The sequence below is a fragment of the Bison bison genome, unplaced genomic scaffold (assembly GCF_000754665.1).
Source record: "Bison bison bison isolate TAMUID 2011002044 unplaced genomic scaffold, Bison_UMD1.0 scf7180017864064, whole genome shotgun sequence".
NCBI classification, from domain to species: domain Eukaryota; kingdom Metazoa; phylum Chordata; class Mammalia; order Artiodactyla; family Bovidae; genus Bison; species Bison bison.
The window spans coordinates 1,276,738-1,292,518 of record NW_011494636.1 but is presented as its reverse complement, the minus strand read 5'-3'; the positions used below and the strand labels follow the sequence as shown (position 1 = coordinate 1,292,518).

Genomic DNA, 15,781 nt, shown 5'->3' with positions numbered 1-15,781 from the left:
AACAGTGGAAACAGTGTCAGACTTTATTTTTGGGGGCTCCAAAATCACTGCAGATGGTGACTGCAGCCATGAAATTCAAAGACGCTTACTCCTTGGAAGGAAAGTTATGACCAACCTAGATAGCATATTCAAAAGCAGAGACATTACTTTGCCGACAAAGGTCCGTCTAGTCAAGGCTATGGTTTTTCCTGTGGTCATGTATGGATGTGAGAGTTGGACTGTAAAGAAGGCTGAGCACCGAAGAATTGATGCTTTTGAACTGTGGTGTTGGAGAAGACTCTTGAGAGTCCCTTGGACTGCAAGGAGATCCAACCAGTCCATTCTGAAGGAGATCAGCCCTGGGATTTCTTTGGAAGGAATGATGCTAAAGCTGAAACTCCAGTACTTTGGCCACCTGATGCAAAGAGTTGACTCATTGGAAAAGACTCTGACGCTGGGAGGGATTGGGGGCAGGAGGAGAAGGGGAAGACAGAAGATGAGATGGCTGGATGGCTACTGACTCGATGGACGTGAGTCTGGGTGAACTCCAGGAGTTGGTGATGGACAGGGAGGCCTGGTGTGCTGCAGTTCATGGGGTCGCAAAGAGTCGGACACGACTGAGCAACTGATCTGATCTGATGATTATCTTGAAAAACTACTCAACCTACTTTTTGAGGTATTTTTCACTCTCAAAGACTGTTGTCCTAATTCCGATTGGAAGCACATCTGTATACTTATAGCTTTCACAGATGCATGAAGAAAATTAGATTTTAATAGCTCAGTCAATACAATACTTACAACTTTCAAACTGCAGTTGGCTATTTCAGTGCAAATAGCTTTAAGAGATGAAATAAAGTTAAATGTGAGGGGGTCAGTTTCCTTCCGGAAGCTTATAAGGAGTCGAACTTTGACGCTCCGCAGAACTAATGCTTCTCTGATTTTCCCGTCCAAGTCTGGCCAGTAAGTCCTGTAGAAATAATATTCATACAGATAAAATAAAGAAAATTAGTTTGTTTTGGAGGAAAAAAAATTACTAGACTGCAGAGAACACTGACATTAACTTGATCATTATGTGATCATTTATATTACAGATTAAATCAGCCTCTAATTTATAAGTCCTGTAGAAATAATATCCATAAAGATAAAATAAAAGAAAATTAGTTAGTTTGGAGAAAGAAATTTATTAGACTACAGAGAACATTGATATTAACTTGGTCACTATGTGATCATTTATATTATAGATTAGATCAGCTTCTAATCTATAATATAAATACTGTAGAAATAATATCCGTATAGATAAAGAAAATCAGTTACTTTGGGGAAAGAAATTTACTAGACTACAGAGAGCACTGACATTAACTGAATCATTACTTGATCATTTATATTATAGATTAAATCAGCCTCTAATCTATAATATAAATAACCTTGAGGATATGTTGATAAAATGCTCGTCTCCTGGGTTAGAACATTGAGAAATGGTGCTTTAGGCAGGTACAATCCTACCTAAAATGAGGTTTCCTATCAGGGCCTCAGGTTGTGTGGGCTGAAGGCACAGGCATACTGACCACTACCACATGCCACCCTCACACACCTCCAACTTTACTTGGATATCAGTTCAAATGTGTAAGAAGAATCAACTTTCCATAAGAATTCCAGTTAGGATCCTTGAGCACTCTGTCATCTTCAAATGCTTCTTAAACCTCTCTTCTTTGAAAAGTGCTCCCCAAATGAGATCTTGCTCTGCTTATCCAAGCTTCCCACACTCTTATTTCCAAACTGTCTTGGTCTCTTCTTGCCAAGCCCCTCCACTACTCTGGGACCTTGGAACAGTTTCCCCTGTAGGTTTAGCCTTTTCCCTGAATTCTTAACTTTTTACTTCAACTAAATCTGGACTCTTTCCTAGGCCACAGTTTCTGCTAAAGTCCTGCTGTGTATTTCCCACCACAACCTGTCCACCTGATTTAGGAGCCAGCCTCTGCTCCCCCAGCACACACAGTGCTTCTTTCAGAACTGTAACTTAGTTCTCATGTTAAAAAACAAAAACAATAAGCTTTCCCATGTTAACGACAAATCTCAAATTGCTCTCTCTTTAATCCTGTAATTTGTAGACCTTCTGTTTATTCATACAAATCTTTGCTTAATTCTAGGCCAATTCATTATTTAGAATAATGATATATTATTCAAAACCTTAGCCTGTGAGTAATAATTTTACCTCCAAAGGTCTCCTCTTTATATCTGACCTCAGACTCCTGTCCTTCAAGTTCTTTCACTCTCTTATTTGTACCTGCCCTTTCACCTGTGTGGGCTTCCCTGGTGGCTTAGATGCTAAAGAATCTGCCTGCAATGCAGGAGACCTGGGTTCGATCCCTGGGTCAGGAAGATCCCCTGGAAAAAGGAAATGGCAACCCACTCCAGTATTCTTGCTTGGGAAATCCCATGGACAGAAAAGCCTGGTGGGCTACAGTCCATGGGGTCACAAAGAGTCGGACATGACTGAGAAACTAACATGTTCACTTTTCACCTGTGTGGGCCCCAGATCTAAGATCCCTCTACTTTTTCCTGATGCATCAGCTCCTCCTGGTCTCCTTTCCCTGACAGCCTAGTTTCAGTTCTGATTACCTGAAGGATAGCTGCCCCTTTCCCTTCCCTTGTCTTTTTGCAGAATCTAAATCCTAGATCAGTACAGTTATTCCTTTCATGTATTGCTATAGTCATAAAGCTGAGGACTACTGGAAAAAGTCACCTCAACCTTCAGGGTTCTCAATACCATCTGTCAACCTCTATCCTTGTATTGGGTTAGTTCCACCTCCGGTATCTTTTGTAATTATTCTGTTACCCCACCCTAGAGAAACTTGTTCTTTCTTTCATTCACAAAATTGGGGGTCTTGGTCATGGTTCTCCTCAACTTTCTACCCTGATGGCACACACATCCTTATCCCCTTCCCTCTAATTCAGAGGATAAGGTATCCTTCTCCTTCTCCCTTAGCTGTTTTCTTGGCCCTCTGCAGCTGCATTTGGTTAGTCATTCCTTCCTGAGAATAGCCTCATCTTCTCCCTGGAGCCTTCCCTGGTGGCTCAGATGGTAAAGATTCTGCCTGCAATGCAGGAGACTTAGCTTCGATCCCTGGATAGGGAAGATCCCCTTGAGAGGGAATGGCAACCCACTCCAATATGCTTGCCTGGAAAACTCAAGCAACTCTGTCCAAGGAGTCTCAAAGAATGGGATCCTTGACTTTCACTTTTTTCCTTCTCTACCTTCTTCATTTGCGAAAAAAAAAAAATGCAAATCTTTCCCATTGAGAGACCTCCTCTTTGACTCTGCATTGCTCTGTGGCTGGTGCACAATCTCTTTCCTCATTATATTTCCAAGATATTTTAGATTATCCAGGCTAATGCCTTCCCCCTTGGCTACGAAGGATCTTAATTTTGTTTGTTTGAAGGAACTTCATGAAATGAAGGTTATGTCAATCCTATGAAATTATTATCCCAACCTAATAAGTCATAAACTTAACCTTATTCTCCTTTGGAATAATTGGAAAATCAGGCAAAATCTATTGCTTCAAATTCTTCCCAAAGAGAAGCTGAAGTCTAAAACAAATCTAAAATCAAATAAACAATAAATGGGCAAAACATGAAATGGAGGGATTGAAAAAATGAAAGTATGTGGGGAAAAAAATCCATGAATGTTCAAAGGGTGCACAATATTTTAAGCAAAAGTGTCTTAATAATGTGTATCTTGCAGCCTAAAATCCTTTTTGACCATCATTAGGGGTAATCACTTTCTGGGAGAAACACATCTTTTGCAATTTTAAAGTCATTTGCATAAAGAAATTGTATATTATGCATATGTGAGGTTGGCAATATGAGCAATATTCAAGCAATATAGGGCACATGAAATTACTTAACCTCAGCAAAATAGTTAATTTGAAATTGTAATTTTCCAAATTTAAAAGGTGTCAGGTTGTACTCCTAGAAATGTGCACTTTGGAAATTTTTCCTGGGTTAACTGGATTATTCAAAACATTTACAAGCACCCAAACTCTGCATTCCCAGCAAGAAAGCAAAAGTGGGAAATACTTGGGTCCTAGGGATGCATTTATGCATGCAATGACTTAGGGGCATAAATTCTGCTCCTGTTTATTCCAAGTATTTCCACACTTGCACAGTGATGAATATTAAAAATACTCTGAATTTTAAAATGCTATGTTCCTCTTACAGATGGATGGATTGACTGAGAACATATATATTTTAAGTTTGCTTCTCCTGTAAGTGAAAAAGACAGTATGAAAATTTAGCATTTAAGGAAGACCGACATGAGTACAACAAAGTGATGCCTCTTTTAAAGAAAATCTTGGCAGACCTACTTAGTTTCGGTATGCCCTTCAGGCACATGTCAACTGATAACTTAAAAAAATGTCTTTCTAATAATTTTTAATTTATTTTACTTTTCCAAATAATTTTCAAATCACAACCCAATCTTCAATCTAAAGTTGCTGTCATGCTTATAATGTAAATTACTGAGGTAGTCATTTATGGGATGAGACCCTGAGTCCTTAAAATGGACTGAGGGAGGAGATGCATTCTGGGTGAGCTGCAAATATACACTGAGATGTGAACATGCAACCTTCTGTGACTTGAGAGCATCCCAGTGTCCAGGATGTTTTTCCTGTGGTTCTCAGTTTCGTGCCTTGCCCTGGAGCCCAGGTTCTAAGAACACACTCACTGACCTTTTGGTGCTTGTGCTGGAGATAGGCAGGTAGTCCATGACTGCGATGTACACGTATTGCTTGGCATCATCTATTACACTGTAGATGGCGTCTATGTCAAAGCTTCTGTTTTTAGGGCAAAAGAGTTTGGGAGAATTCTGTGAAGACACAAAATACAAACTTTTAGAGTATTAGTTTTTGACATTCGGGATTTTCTCTTTTTTTGTTGTTATTTAAAAAACATTTTTTTTAATGAATCTTTGCTTTTAGCCAATTTTTGCAAGTCTACTTTCCAGTTCTTTATGAGATTAGACAAATACATTTGCAGTCCTATCAAAGTTCAAGCAAGTAGAAACCAAAGTGTGGTGCAATGAGTCTCAAATCTGTCCTTTAAATTGGTTTTGGGATTTCAATACACACATGTTTTATCTTTATAGAAGTTCTCCAGTTCTAAACTTATGTGACTCTGGCACACACTCATATCATACACAGTTAATTTTCTCAGATATTACCATGCATAGTATGTATACACACACACACACAGAGAATATATATATATACACATACAGCAAGCTATTTATGCTAGAAGTCATTTCACTTGAAAGGTAAGGTGGCCGTAAAGATGTTCAAGACATATGGTCTAAAAATCTTGTTTTGTTTTTCCTTTTCTCCTATTTCTTCATCAAGTGAGGAAGAGGAGGGCTGATTGTGGAGAAAGGATCATCAGTAATTCTAGAGGAAAAACGAAGTGACTTATTAAGATGCCAAGCTCATAAGCAGAGACAGGGACTTGAGAAAAATGAACAAAGAGGCAAATTATACTTGAGATATTTTTCTTACGTTGCTCAAAGTGGTTTCCATCTTACAGAAGTATGATTTTTTTAGATAAAGTTATTATAGAAAGGAGGGATTCCCTGGTAGGTCAGTTGGTAAAGAATCCACCTGCAACGTAGCAGACCCCGGTTCAATTTCTGGGTCGGGAAGATTTGCTGAAGAAGGGATAGACTACCCACTCCAGTATTCTTGCGTTTCCCTTGTGATTCAACTGGTAAAGAACCTGCCTGCAATGCGGGAGACCTGGGTTGGGTCTCTGGGTTGGGAAGATCCCCTGGAGAAGGGAACAGCTACCTACTCCAGTATTCTGGCCAGGAGAATTCTAAGGACTGTATAGTCCATGGGGTCACAAGGAGTCGGACGTGACTGAGTGACTTTCACTTTCACTTTTTTCCTTGTAGAAAGGAAAAGATGTACTTTGGTTTTTTTACTGGCCTCCCGCTGGACAAGACTGGAAGGAGCATTTCTCTAGTTCCTGCATTACTCTGACAAGCAAGACACCAAACGACGGAACACAAACAATGCAATGAGTGCTTAGGTGTTTCGTGTCCGACTCTTTTGGAACTCCGTGGGCTGTAGTCCGCCAGGCTGCTCTGTTTAGTATCAGAGGCCAAATAAATGGTTTCTGGAAGATTCCTGGCATGGCAGAACTGGGTCCTTCACCAAATGTTCTGCCAGTTATGGTGGTCAAGGGCCCTCATGCTTGGGAACAACTCCCCACCCTGTGCTGGCGAGTCCCAGCTTAGACAGAGGGAGATGATGCTACTGGACTGGATGCACAGCTGAGGAGGATCATGGGGCTGAGGAAGGAGCATGTTGAAGGGCCACACCTACCATGCGCCCTTACTCAGAATGTTGCCCTGGCCAATGAGTATCAGAATAAGTTTCGGATTTAAATCACTTTTCTTTAGGAATGAGGATGAACTTCCAGGTACTAAAAAACAAAAGACAAACGCTAAAGGAGAAAAACCAGAACAAAAAAGCCCAAAACAAAACAATAAAACATAAATTAGAGAACAAACAAAATCCAACGCTAGTCCTACACTTTCCCCAGCACGCACACATGCAGACGCCCCATCCGTCACTAAGACAGACGGTGTGGGCTTCTGCAGCGTCTCTCGTGTTGTCCTTCCCTCTTATTTCAGATGGCCGTTTCCCTCGTCCAGGCACTGGTGCTGTTTGCTGGGCACCACTTTTATGTATCTTCTGAACTCATCTCCCTGTCTCCACAATGCTTACAAGACAAACAAACAAACGTGTGTCTCTCTCAGGACCCCTGGTTTCTTGGAATTCAGCCTGATCTCACTGGGGCAGATGTATGCACGGCCTCCGTAACCTGGCTCTCCCGTTTCTGTCTTCCTCATTTGCACGCTATCATGCCTTCTGCACCCCAAACTAAGATAATCGTCAGTCCATGGTCCTGCTCTCACCTTGTCTGCCTCCGTGTATTTGCTCTGGCTGGTCCCTCTGGCTGAAGTGTTTCCCTATCTTTATCTATCAGAGTCCTATACTTTCTCTAAGTTCAAGTTCAAATACTATCTCCTCCATGAAATTAAAAAAAAAAAACAACACAAAAAACTTTATTTTTGGCTGCGCGGGCTTTTTGCTGCTGTGCATAGACTTTCTCTAGGTGCGGCGAGCTAGGGCTAGTCTCTAGTTTCAGAGCTTGAGCATCTCCTTATGGAGGCTTCTCTTGCTGGGGAGCACGGGCTCTAGGGCTCTCAGGCTTCAGTAGTTGTGGCACACAGGCTTAGTCGCCCCAAGGCATGTAGGATCTTCCTGGACCAGGGATCGAACCTGTGTCTCTGCATTGGCAGATGGACTCTTAACCACTGGACCACCAGGGAAGTCCTGAAACATTTTTATATTGTCACCCAGAAGCTACTTCTCCTTTTTCTGTCTTCCTATGATGTGATTTATTTGTTATATTACTTAGAATATTGAAACTTAAAATCACTTGCACCTGTCTCATCTCCTTGCCTAGATGGCTACTATCTTGATTTTGGGAACTGTGTTTTACTCATTTTTCTATTTCTATTAATAAATGAATATTCAAATGAATTAATTCCCTCAGCCTGTTGGGTCTGCTTTACCCAAGAGGTAAAGCTTACCATGAAGAAGCTAAGGATCTTAGCTCTAGACAGGAGCCCAGGTCAACTCTGAAATGTGTCCAAATGCCCATATTTTTGCTTCAGTTAGGAATTTCCTGAACTTCCTTGCATGTTCCCAAAACTGGATGTTTGTTTCAGGGAGGAACAAATTTAGACACAGAGTCACTGGTCTCTTTCATTGGCTATCGTCTAATAAGTTTGGGTACTGTGCTTTGGTGATGCAGCATTTACATGCTGGTGATGCGCTGGCTTCCAGCATTTATAACCTGTAGCAGGCTGGGCATGTCCCTTACACTTCCTGAGCCTCTGTTTCCAGTGGGGTGAGAACAGTAACAAATCTTTCATTATGATTTGCCTTTGGGGCTTAAATAAGAGAATGGCCTACTCCTGGTCTGGATCTGTTCCTCTTCTGCACCTGATTTCACTCATTCATCAAATATTACTAAGTATTGATACCAGCCATGCAACCAGCTCTAGTCTAGGTACTTGGCATACATCAGTGATCAATTTAAGATTCCTGCTTTGTGCAGTTTCATTCCAGCACACGCTACTTTGTACTTCCTTCATTCGTCTGTGTGATTCTCTGCTAGCTTGTGAGCTGCTTGGTTTTATGTCTCTGCAGCCTTGCGCCATGCCATGCTTAGCATGTATGACACGCTCAATAAACATTTGTGGAATGTGGGAGTGCTTCTTAGATTACTAAGTGTTGGAGTCTTGTGTGACTCCCCAACCTCTACTCCTAGTTGGAGTTGCTTTACTCTAGGTATTTCCATTTTTGTGTGAATAGACCCTTACTTGTACTTGTCTTGTTTCCTACATTCTCATTTCCTAACCCAATGCCTAGAGCAGAGCAGGTGCTGTGTTTATTAAGGAAACACATGACTATTTGTATTAGTACTTCTGCCCCTGGGGTCATGGTAGAACTTGTATGTTCTCTGATCTGGCAGAGGAAATTAACTAGTTTTGCTTGTTTAATTAGAGAGAAGACTGTTGTTTTCTTATCATTCCTGGATTAATTTTCTGACCCTTGCACTTCGTACTCCTTTATTCCAAAGCAAAATACAAAGAGAAGGAAAATAGAGATCTTTTTCTTTGTTTCAGCTCTCAATGATCTGTTACAATCAAGTGCTCTTGAGGCACCTTGATTATAGGCAAGCTCTATTTCCTTCTTACATCAATAAACACCTTATATTTATATGCACCTTGTTTTGCATATTCATTAAATTCTTGCTTTAGTAGGGTTTTATTTCATATCAGATTCCTGCTTTAAAGAAATCCATATTCCATTCCCAGAATATATATGCCAAAATGTAATTAAACATGAAAAGACAATCTACAGAATGGGAGAAAATATTTGCAAATCATATACATCCTTGTATCTAGAATGTATAAATAACTCTTACAACTCAATAATAAAACCCCAAGCAATCTAACTGAAAAATGGGCAGAGGCTTTGATAGACATTTCTCTAAAAAGATATACAAATGATCAGTAAGTGCATTAAAATATGCAAACAAAACCATAAGACAAATTTCACAAACACTAAGAGGTCTAAAATAAAGCAGAAAATAGCAAGTATTGACTAAGATGTGCAGAAATTGAAATCCTCATTCATTTCTGGTGGAATTGAAAAATGGTGCAGCCAATTTAAAAAAGTTTCTCAATGCCTCAAAATGTTTAAGATAGAGTTACAACAGTACCCAGCAATTCCACTCCTAAGTAAAACTCAAAATAGCTGAGAACAGGTATTCAAATAAAAATTTGTACATGAAGGTTCATAGGAACACTATTCACAATAGTCAAAAGGTAAAAACATCTAAATGTCCATCAACTGATGGACAGACAGCAAAACATGATATATCCATACAATGGAATATTATTTGGCCATAAAAGGAAAAAGAACTGAGTCATGCATTTTGAAACCATTAATACTAAGTGAAAGAAATCAGTTACAAAAGACTACATATTGTATCATATTACTTCATTTATATGAAGTATCTAGAAAAAGGTAAATCCTTAGAGATAGAAAGTAGATTAGTGCTTTCTAGAGCCTGAGAGAAGGCAATGGCACCCCACTCCAGTACTCTTGCCTGGAAAATCCCATGGATGGAGGAGCCTGGAAGGCTGCAGTCCATGGGGTTGCAAAGAGTCGGACACGACTGAGCGACTTCACTTTCACTTTTTAGTTTCATGCATTGGAGAAGGAAATGGCAACCCACTCCAGTGTTCTTGCCTGGAGAATCCCAGGGACGGGGGAGCCTGGTGGGCTGCCGTCTATGGGGTCGCACAGAATCGGACATGACTGAAGCGACTTAGCAGCAGCAGCAGAGCCTGAGAGAAGGGGAAATGGAGAGCAACTACTAACAGGTATGGCTTTTTCCTTTGTGGTGATACAAATATTTTAAAATTAGAAAGTATACAGATGATAGTAAAGCTCTGTGACTATACTGAACCCCACTGATTTTTACATTTTAAAATGATGAATTTTATGGTAATAAATTATATCTCAATAACTCTATTGAAGTGTAGTTAAAATATATAGCCGAGATTCTAAAGGGAAATTTAATTATATTTTTCAGAGCAGCACCAAGTTCTATTCAACGTCTGCCCTCACTGACTAAATAACTACAGTATACACGAATGGTGGATGAATGAACTAAGCAATAAACAAGAAGAAATTAAATCTTTCTAGCACCCAGATCAATAGAAACAGACCTTGAACTAACTAGTCTTAATCTTGGAAATCAAATGCATTATCTTAAGAACTCTAAAAAGCATTCTACAAAATAGGACAAAAAACCTCAGTCTGTTGTTACAAAACAGGACAAAAACCCTCAGTCTGTTGTTATAAAATAGGACAAAAAACCTCAGTCTGTTGTTCCTATCTTCTGATTTCAATAGGGAATGTAAGAAAATTAGAATGATTCAGCCCCAAGTTATTAGAGATCACATACTTAAATCTAACCAATACCTCTTTCTGTCCTATGAGAAAATTAGAAATAATTTATATCTACATCACTATTTCAATTTATATATAACCATGCTAAGTTATCACTCCAGTACTCTTGCCTGGAAAATCCCATGGATGGAGGAGTCTGGTAGGCTGCAGTCCATGGGGTCGCCAAGAGTCGGACACGACTGAGTGACTTCATTTTCACTTTTCAGTTTCATGCATTGGAGAAGGAAATGGCAACCCACTCCAGTGTTCTTGCCTGGAGAATCCCAGGGACGGGGGAGCCTGGTGGGCTGCCATCTATGGGGTCGCCCAGAGTCGGACATGACTGAAGCGACTTAGCAGCAGCGTGCTAAGTTATTAATCACCTAAAATCTAATTTTGGGAATGATAATTCTTAAGGCTCTCAAATATATATTTTGTGTGTTAATTTAGTGTTGGGACCGTAAGCCTATAAAAATATAATATACTATTTTAAGATAATTTATAACAAATATTTTGAACTTAAATAAACTTGCCCTGACATTTGTTTGGCACATATACTCAGAAAACTGTATGTATTCTGGAACTTTTTATTGATATTACTACTAATAGAACCAAACCAAAATTTACTGCTGCTTTAGGGAGGCCTGAGGGAAGTACTGGAAGTAACAACGATGAAGAGAGTACAATGTATGATATGATCTTTGAAGCCTTATAAAAAAGTGGGAAAGTGAAAGTTGCTCAGTCACGTCTGACTCTTTTCGACCCCATGGACTATACAGTCCATGGAAATCTCTAGGCCAAAATACTGGAGTGGGTAGCTGTTCCCTTCTCCAGGAACAACTCAGGAATCCCAACCCAGTTCCCAGCTTAGGGATTGAACCCAGGTCTCCCACATTGTAGACAGATTCTTTACCATCTGAGTTACCATGGAAGCCCAAAATAGTGGGAGAGATAATCAATAAACAAATAGCTACAAAAATGTGATTAATGTTGTAACAGAGGTGAGACCAAGGATCTCTAGGCAAATGATACCAATTCCAATATTAGGGGTTTTCTGACTTTTATTGATCTTATGTCTGTAAGATTTGATTCCTCTGTAAAAAATGGTGTTGAATTAATATCTACTGAACTGAAATTCAAAGGTAGGCTTGAGATATTAATATGAAATGGAAAATAAAATAACAATAATTTAAAATAATTAAATAAAAATAGAAAACAAAGGTGCCGCATGGTTTAAAAGATCATAGCTTAAGGAAAGAATTGTTAAAAAAGGTCAACCTATTTTGTAGCACTGGGCTTCCTCAGTGGCTCAGAGGTAAAGAATCCGCCTGCAATGCAGGAGTTGCAGGAGAAGAGGGTTCAATCCCTGGGTTGGGAAGATCCCTGGAGAAGGGTATGGCAACCCAGTCCAGTATTCTGCCTGGAGAATTCCATGTACAGAGAAGCCTGGTGGGCTACACAGTTCATAGCATCACAAAGAGTCAGACAGGACTGAAGTGACTTAGCACGAGGAATATAACAAAGCCCTTGCATTTTCATAGATTTTACTAAAGGCCTGGGCCCTCTCTCTGAAGTAGATGTGTTAACTTTGGGATAAACAAAGGAGGACTCCCCCAATTTTTTAAGGGTCAGAATTTAAATTTATGCAACAACCATATTCATTCATCTCTAAGATTCAAACTGTAAATTCAAAATCCAGCAATTATCTGAAATACTTTTATAACTCACCTGTTTCTTGCTGCTTCCAGCTGTTCTGCTAGACCCTTGGGGTGTCATGTTACCATTAATGTTGCCATTAATCTGGATTAAGGGTTCCTTGGAAAATTTCCTATTGCAACTAATCTACAAATTGAGAATAATATCTGATTTTCTTGTTTTACAGGGTTGTCTAACGAGGAAACAAACTTGAATATATGCAAAAAATTTATTACTAAAATGCCTTAGATGATATGCTATATGCTGCTGCATTGTTTGACCTGTACGCATACCAAAAAAGGGAGCTTTTTAGTTCTACTTAATGGAAATCTTCCATAGTCTATCATTTTATGTTATTCACACTTACATGAATTTATTTAAGACAAGCAACTTCAATTTTCTATCGCAACACTTCTAAATTTTCAGAAAGTGCTTTCATTTTAATGGGGAAAAGAGCTACTATTTCCTCTTCTATGAAAATCTTTTCAGTGACATAAAAGTTGTTGGCAACTTGTAAGACAGTGGAGAAACAGCCATATTAATTTGGGAGAATGGTACCGAGAAGTTTACCTGAGCAACAGGATCAATTCAGAAGCCTGATTCAAATCAAAATTCTAAGGTTTCACCCAGGTCCAGTGGATCAGATCCTGGTGAGGGTGGGGGAACTATAAGTTTGTACTTTTTACTTACTTATAAAAAAAAAAAAAACCCCAAAACTAAGATCATGGCATCTAGTCCCATCACTTCATGGCAAATAGAAGGGGAAAAAAATGGAAACAGTGATGGATTTTCTTTTCTTGGGCTCCAAAATCACTGTGGATGGTGACTGCAGCCATGAAATTAAAAGATGCTTGCTCCTTGGAAGAAAAGCTATGACAAATTTAGACAGCATATTAAATGCAGAGTCAGCACTTTGCCACAGAGGTCCATATAGTCAAAGCTATGTTTTTTCCCAATAGTCATGTATGGATATGAGAGTTGGACCTTAAAGAGTCAAAGAATTGATGCTTTTGAATTGTGATGCTAGACAAGACTCTTGAAAGTCCCTTGGACTGCAGGGAGGTCAAACCAGTCAGTCCTAAAGGAAATCAACCTTGAATATTCATTGGAAGGACTCATGCTGAATCTGAAGCCAATGCTTTGGCTACTGGATGAGAAGAGCCAACTCATTGGAAAAGACCCTGATGCTGGGAAAAACTGAAGGCAAAAGGAGAAGGGGGCGACAGAGTATGAGATGGTTAGATAGCATCACCAACTCAATGGACACGAATGTGAACAAACTCCAGGAGATGGTAAAGGACAGAAGGGCCTGGTGTGCTGCAGTCCATGGGGTCACAAAGAGACAGACACAACAGCAGCTGAATAACAATAATACAACTTATTTATTTATTTTTAGTTTTTGGTTGTGCTGGGTCTTCATTGCTGCTCAGGCTTTCTCTAGTTGCAGAGAGCAGAGGCTACTCTTCCTTGCAGTGTGCAGGATTCTCATTGCAGTGGCCTCTCTTATTGCGAAGCACAGGTACTAGGGCATTCGGGCTTCAGTAGTTGTGGCTCCCAGGCTCTAGAGCACAGGCTTAGTTGCTCCGTGACATGTGGAATCTTCCCAGACAAGAGACTGAACCTGTGTTCCTCTATGCCACCAGGAAAGTCCCTTAAGTTTGCATTTCAATCAGGTTCCCTGTCTGGTTCTTAGATGCTTTAAAGTTTGAAGACCAGGACTGCAGGCTCAGATATTTACATTGCCCACTCTCAGCAATACTGTTTGGGATAGCTATGGTGTGTGGGCATCCAAGTGGTGGCTTCCAAGTGTAGTCAGAGGCCTGGAAACTGTGCCCTGACCTTTTGGAAGGGCCTCTTGCCCTCTATCCCCAATCAAATACAGTAGCTCTGCTTTTGTCTGTTTTACACAGCAGGGTTTCCTCAGAGGGTTATATTGCTAAAATCGAGTCTGAAAATCATTGGTGAAAGGCACTGAAATTAGCATCTGGTGTCAGAAGACCTGGGTGCTTGCGTTTCTCTTGGCACCTGCCATCTGATGGTCTTTGTGCTAGTTGATAAACTTCACTATCTTCATTTGAAACACAGTCATAATCTTGGGTCTACCTAACGGGTGATGGTGGGGATCCAACCAGATAACACAAAGTATCTGAAACTAGGAATGACTATTAACAGGTATTGTTATTGTAACTAGGGACAGAATGTGCTTGAGTATAAGAATGGATATATTTTAACTCTTCCAGGGATATGTCAGGATAGACTGGTCGTATTCATTTTTGCCCAACATAAGATTGCACTGAAACATTACAACTTAATAAAGGGCTTTTGGAGGAAGGAGGGGAGGAGGAGGAGAAAAAAAGAGCAAAACTCACCGACACAAATGCTTGAGATTTGGTTTCGTTCAACTGAAGCTGCAATTTCTTTTCATTGTCATAGACTCCATAAAGTCTCTTGGACCAGGTCTGAGGTACTCTGCTCTTGAATTTTAATGAACTATATAAAGCGAATATCCTTTGTAAATCTAGGACCAGGCAGCTGCAGTTGTAGAAGATGACACCGAGTTCTTTCATCTGTGAAATTAAAATCGAGAGCATCAATGCCATGTACATGTGATGGTGTTATTCTCAGACAAAAAAATGCACAAGAATGCAGAAATAGTGATTTTTTTTCTTGCAGTTGCTATACTATAACAACTATGCACACACACACGCACACACACACATATATATGTATATATACTGCGTCTGTAAGTACGTAGATAGAGTCATATTATGGTATACATAAATGATGTGTCATTAAAATGCTTAGATATTTGAGAAGTTTTGCCTGTTTTTGCATTTGAGTTCTTTTTAAAAAAGATACATTTATTTTTTTTTTTTGGCTGTGCTGAATCTTCATTGCTGCACGTGGGCTTTCCTTAGTTGCACTGAGCAGGGCTTACTCTTTGTTACTGCGATCAGGCTTCCCATGGCAGTAGCTTCTCTTGTTGCAGAGCACAGACTCTAAGGCATGCCGGCTTCAGTAGATGCAGCTCGCAGGCTCTAGGCACAGGCTCAGTAGTTGTGGAGCACAGGTTTAGTTGCTCTGAAGCATGTGGGATCTTCCTGGACCAGGGATTGAACTGGTGTCTCTTGCATTGCAAGGTGGATTTGGACTCTTATGGATAATTTTTCCATATTCATCAACACGTTTTAAATAAGCTCTTCCAATTCTTTTCTTCAATATTAAATTTTTTGGTATGAATCCTTAGATAATGCAGCAATATAAAGATTGGCTTTCAGTTGCAGCACAACAAAATGGTTTAGATCATGGATTCTGGAGTCAGACTGCCTGGAATTAGGTTCCAGCCCAACAACTTTCTGACTGTATGACTTTGGACAAGATACTTAATCTCTCACCATAATTTTCTTCTTACATAAAAAGTAGATAATATTATTTATTTCATACAATTGCTATGATACATAACATAGTTAATATGTTTTTATGGGCTTAGAATAGTACCTATCACATGGTAACCACTT

General features: G+C 39.7%; 1 protein-coding gene across 1 annotated transcript in view; it reads right to left on the bottom strand.

Annotated features, from left to right (window-relative positions):
* Window positions 1–15,781, bottom strand: part of PLD5 (phospholipase D family, member 5) — a 418,989-nt gene that overhangs the window by 10,645 nt on the left and 392,563 nt on the right. Inside the window, exons 6-8 of the mRNA XM_010836680.1 lie at window positions 14,633–14,830; window positions 4,707–4,843; window positions 778–946 (exon numbers count right to left, since the gene is read on the bottom strand). Of these exons, the coding sequence (XP_010834982.1) occupies window positions 778–946; window positions 4,707–4,843; window positions 14,633–14,830 (504 nt within the window). The remainder of the gene's footprint in view (window positions 1–777; window positions 947–4,706; window positions 4,844–14,632; window positions 14,831–15,781) is intronic.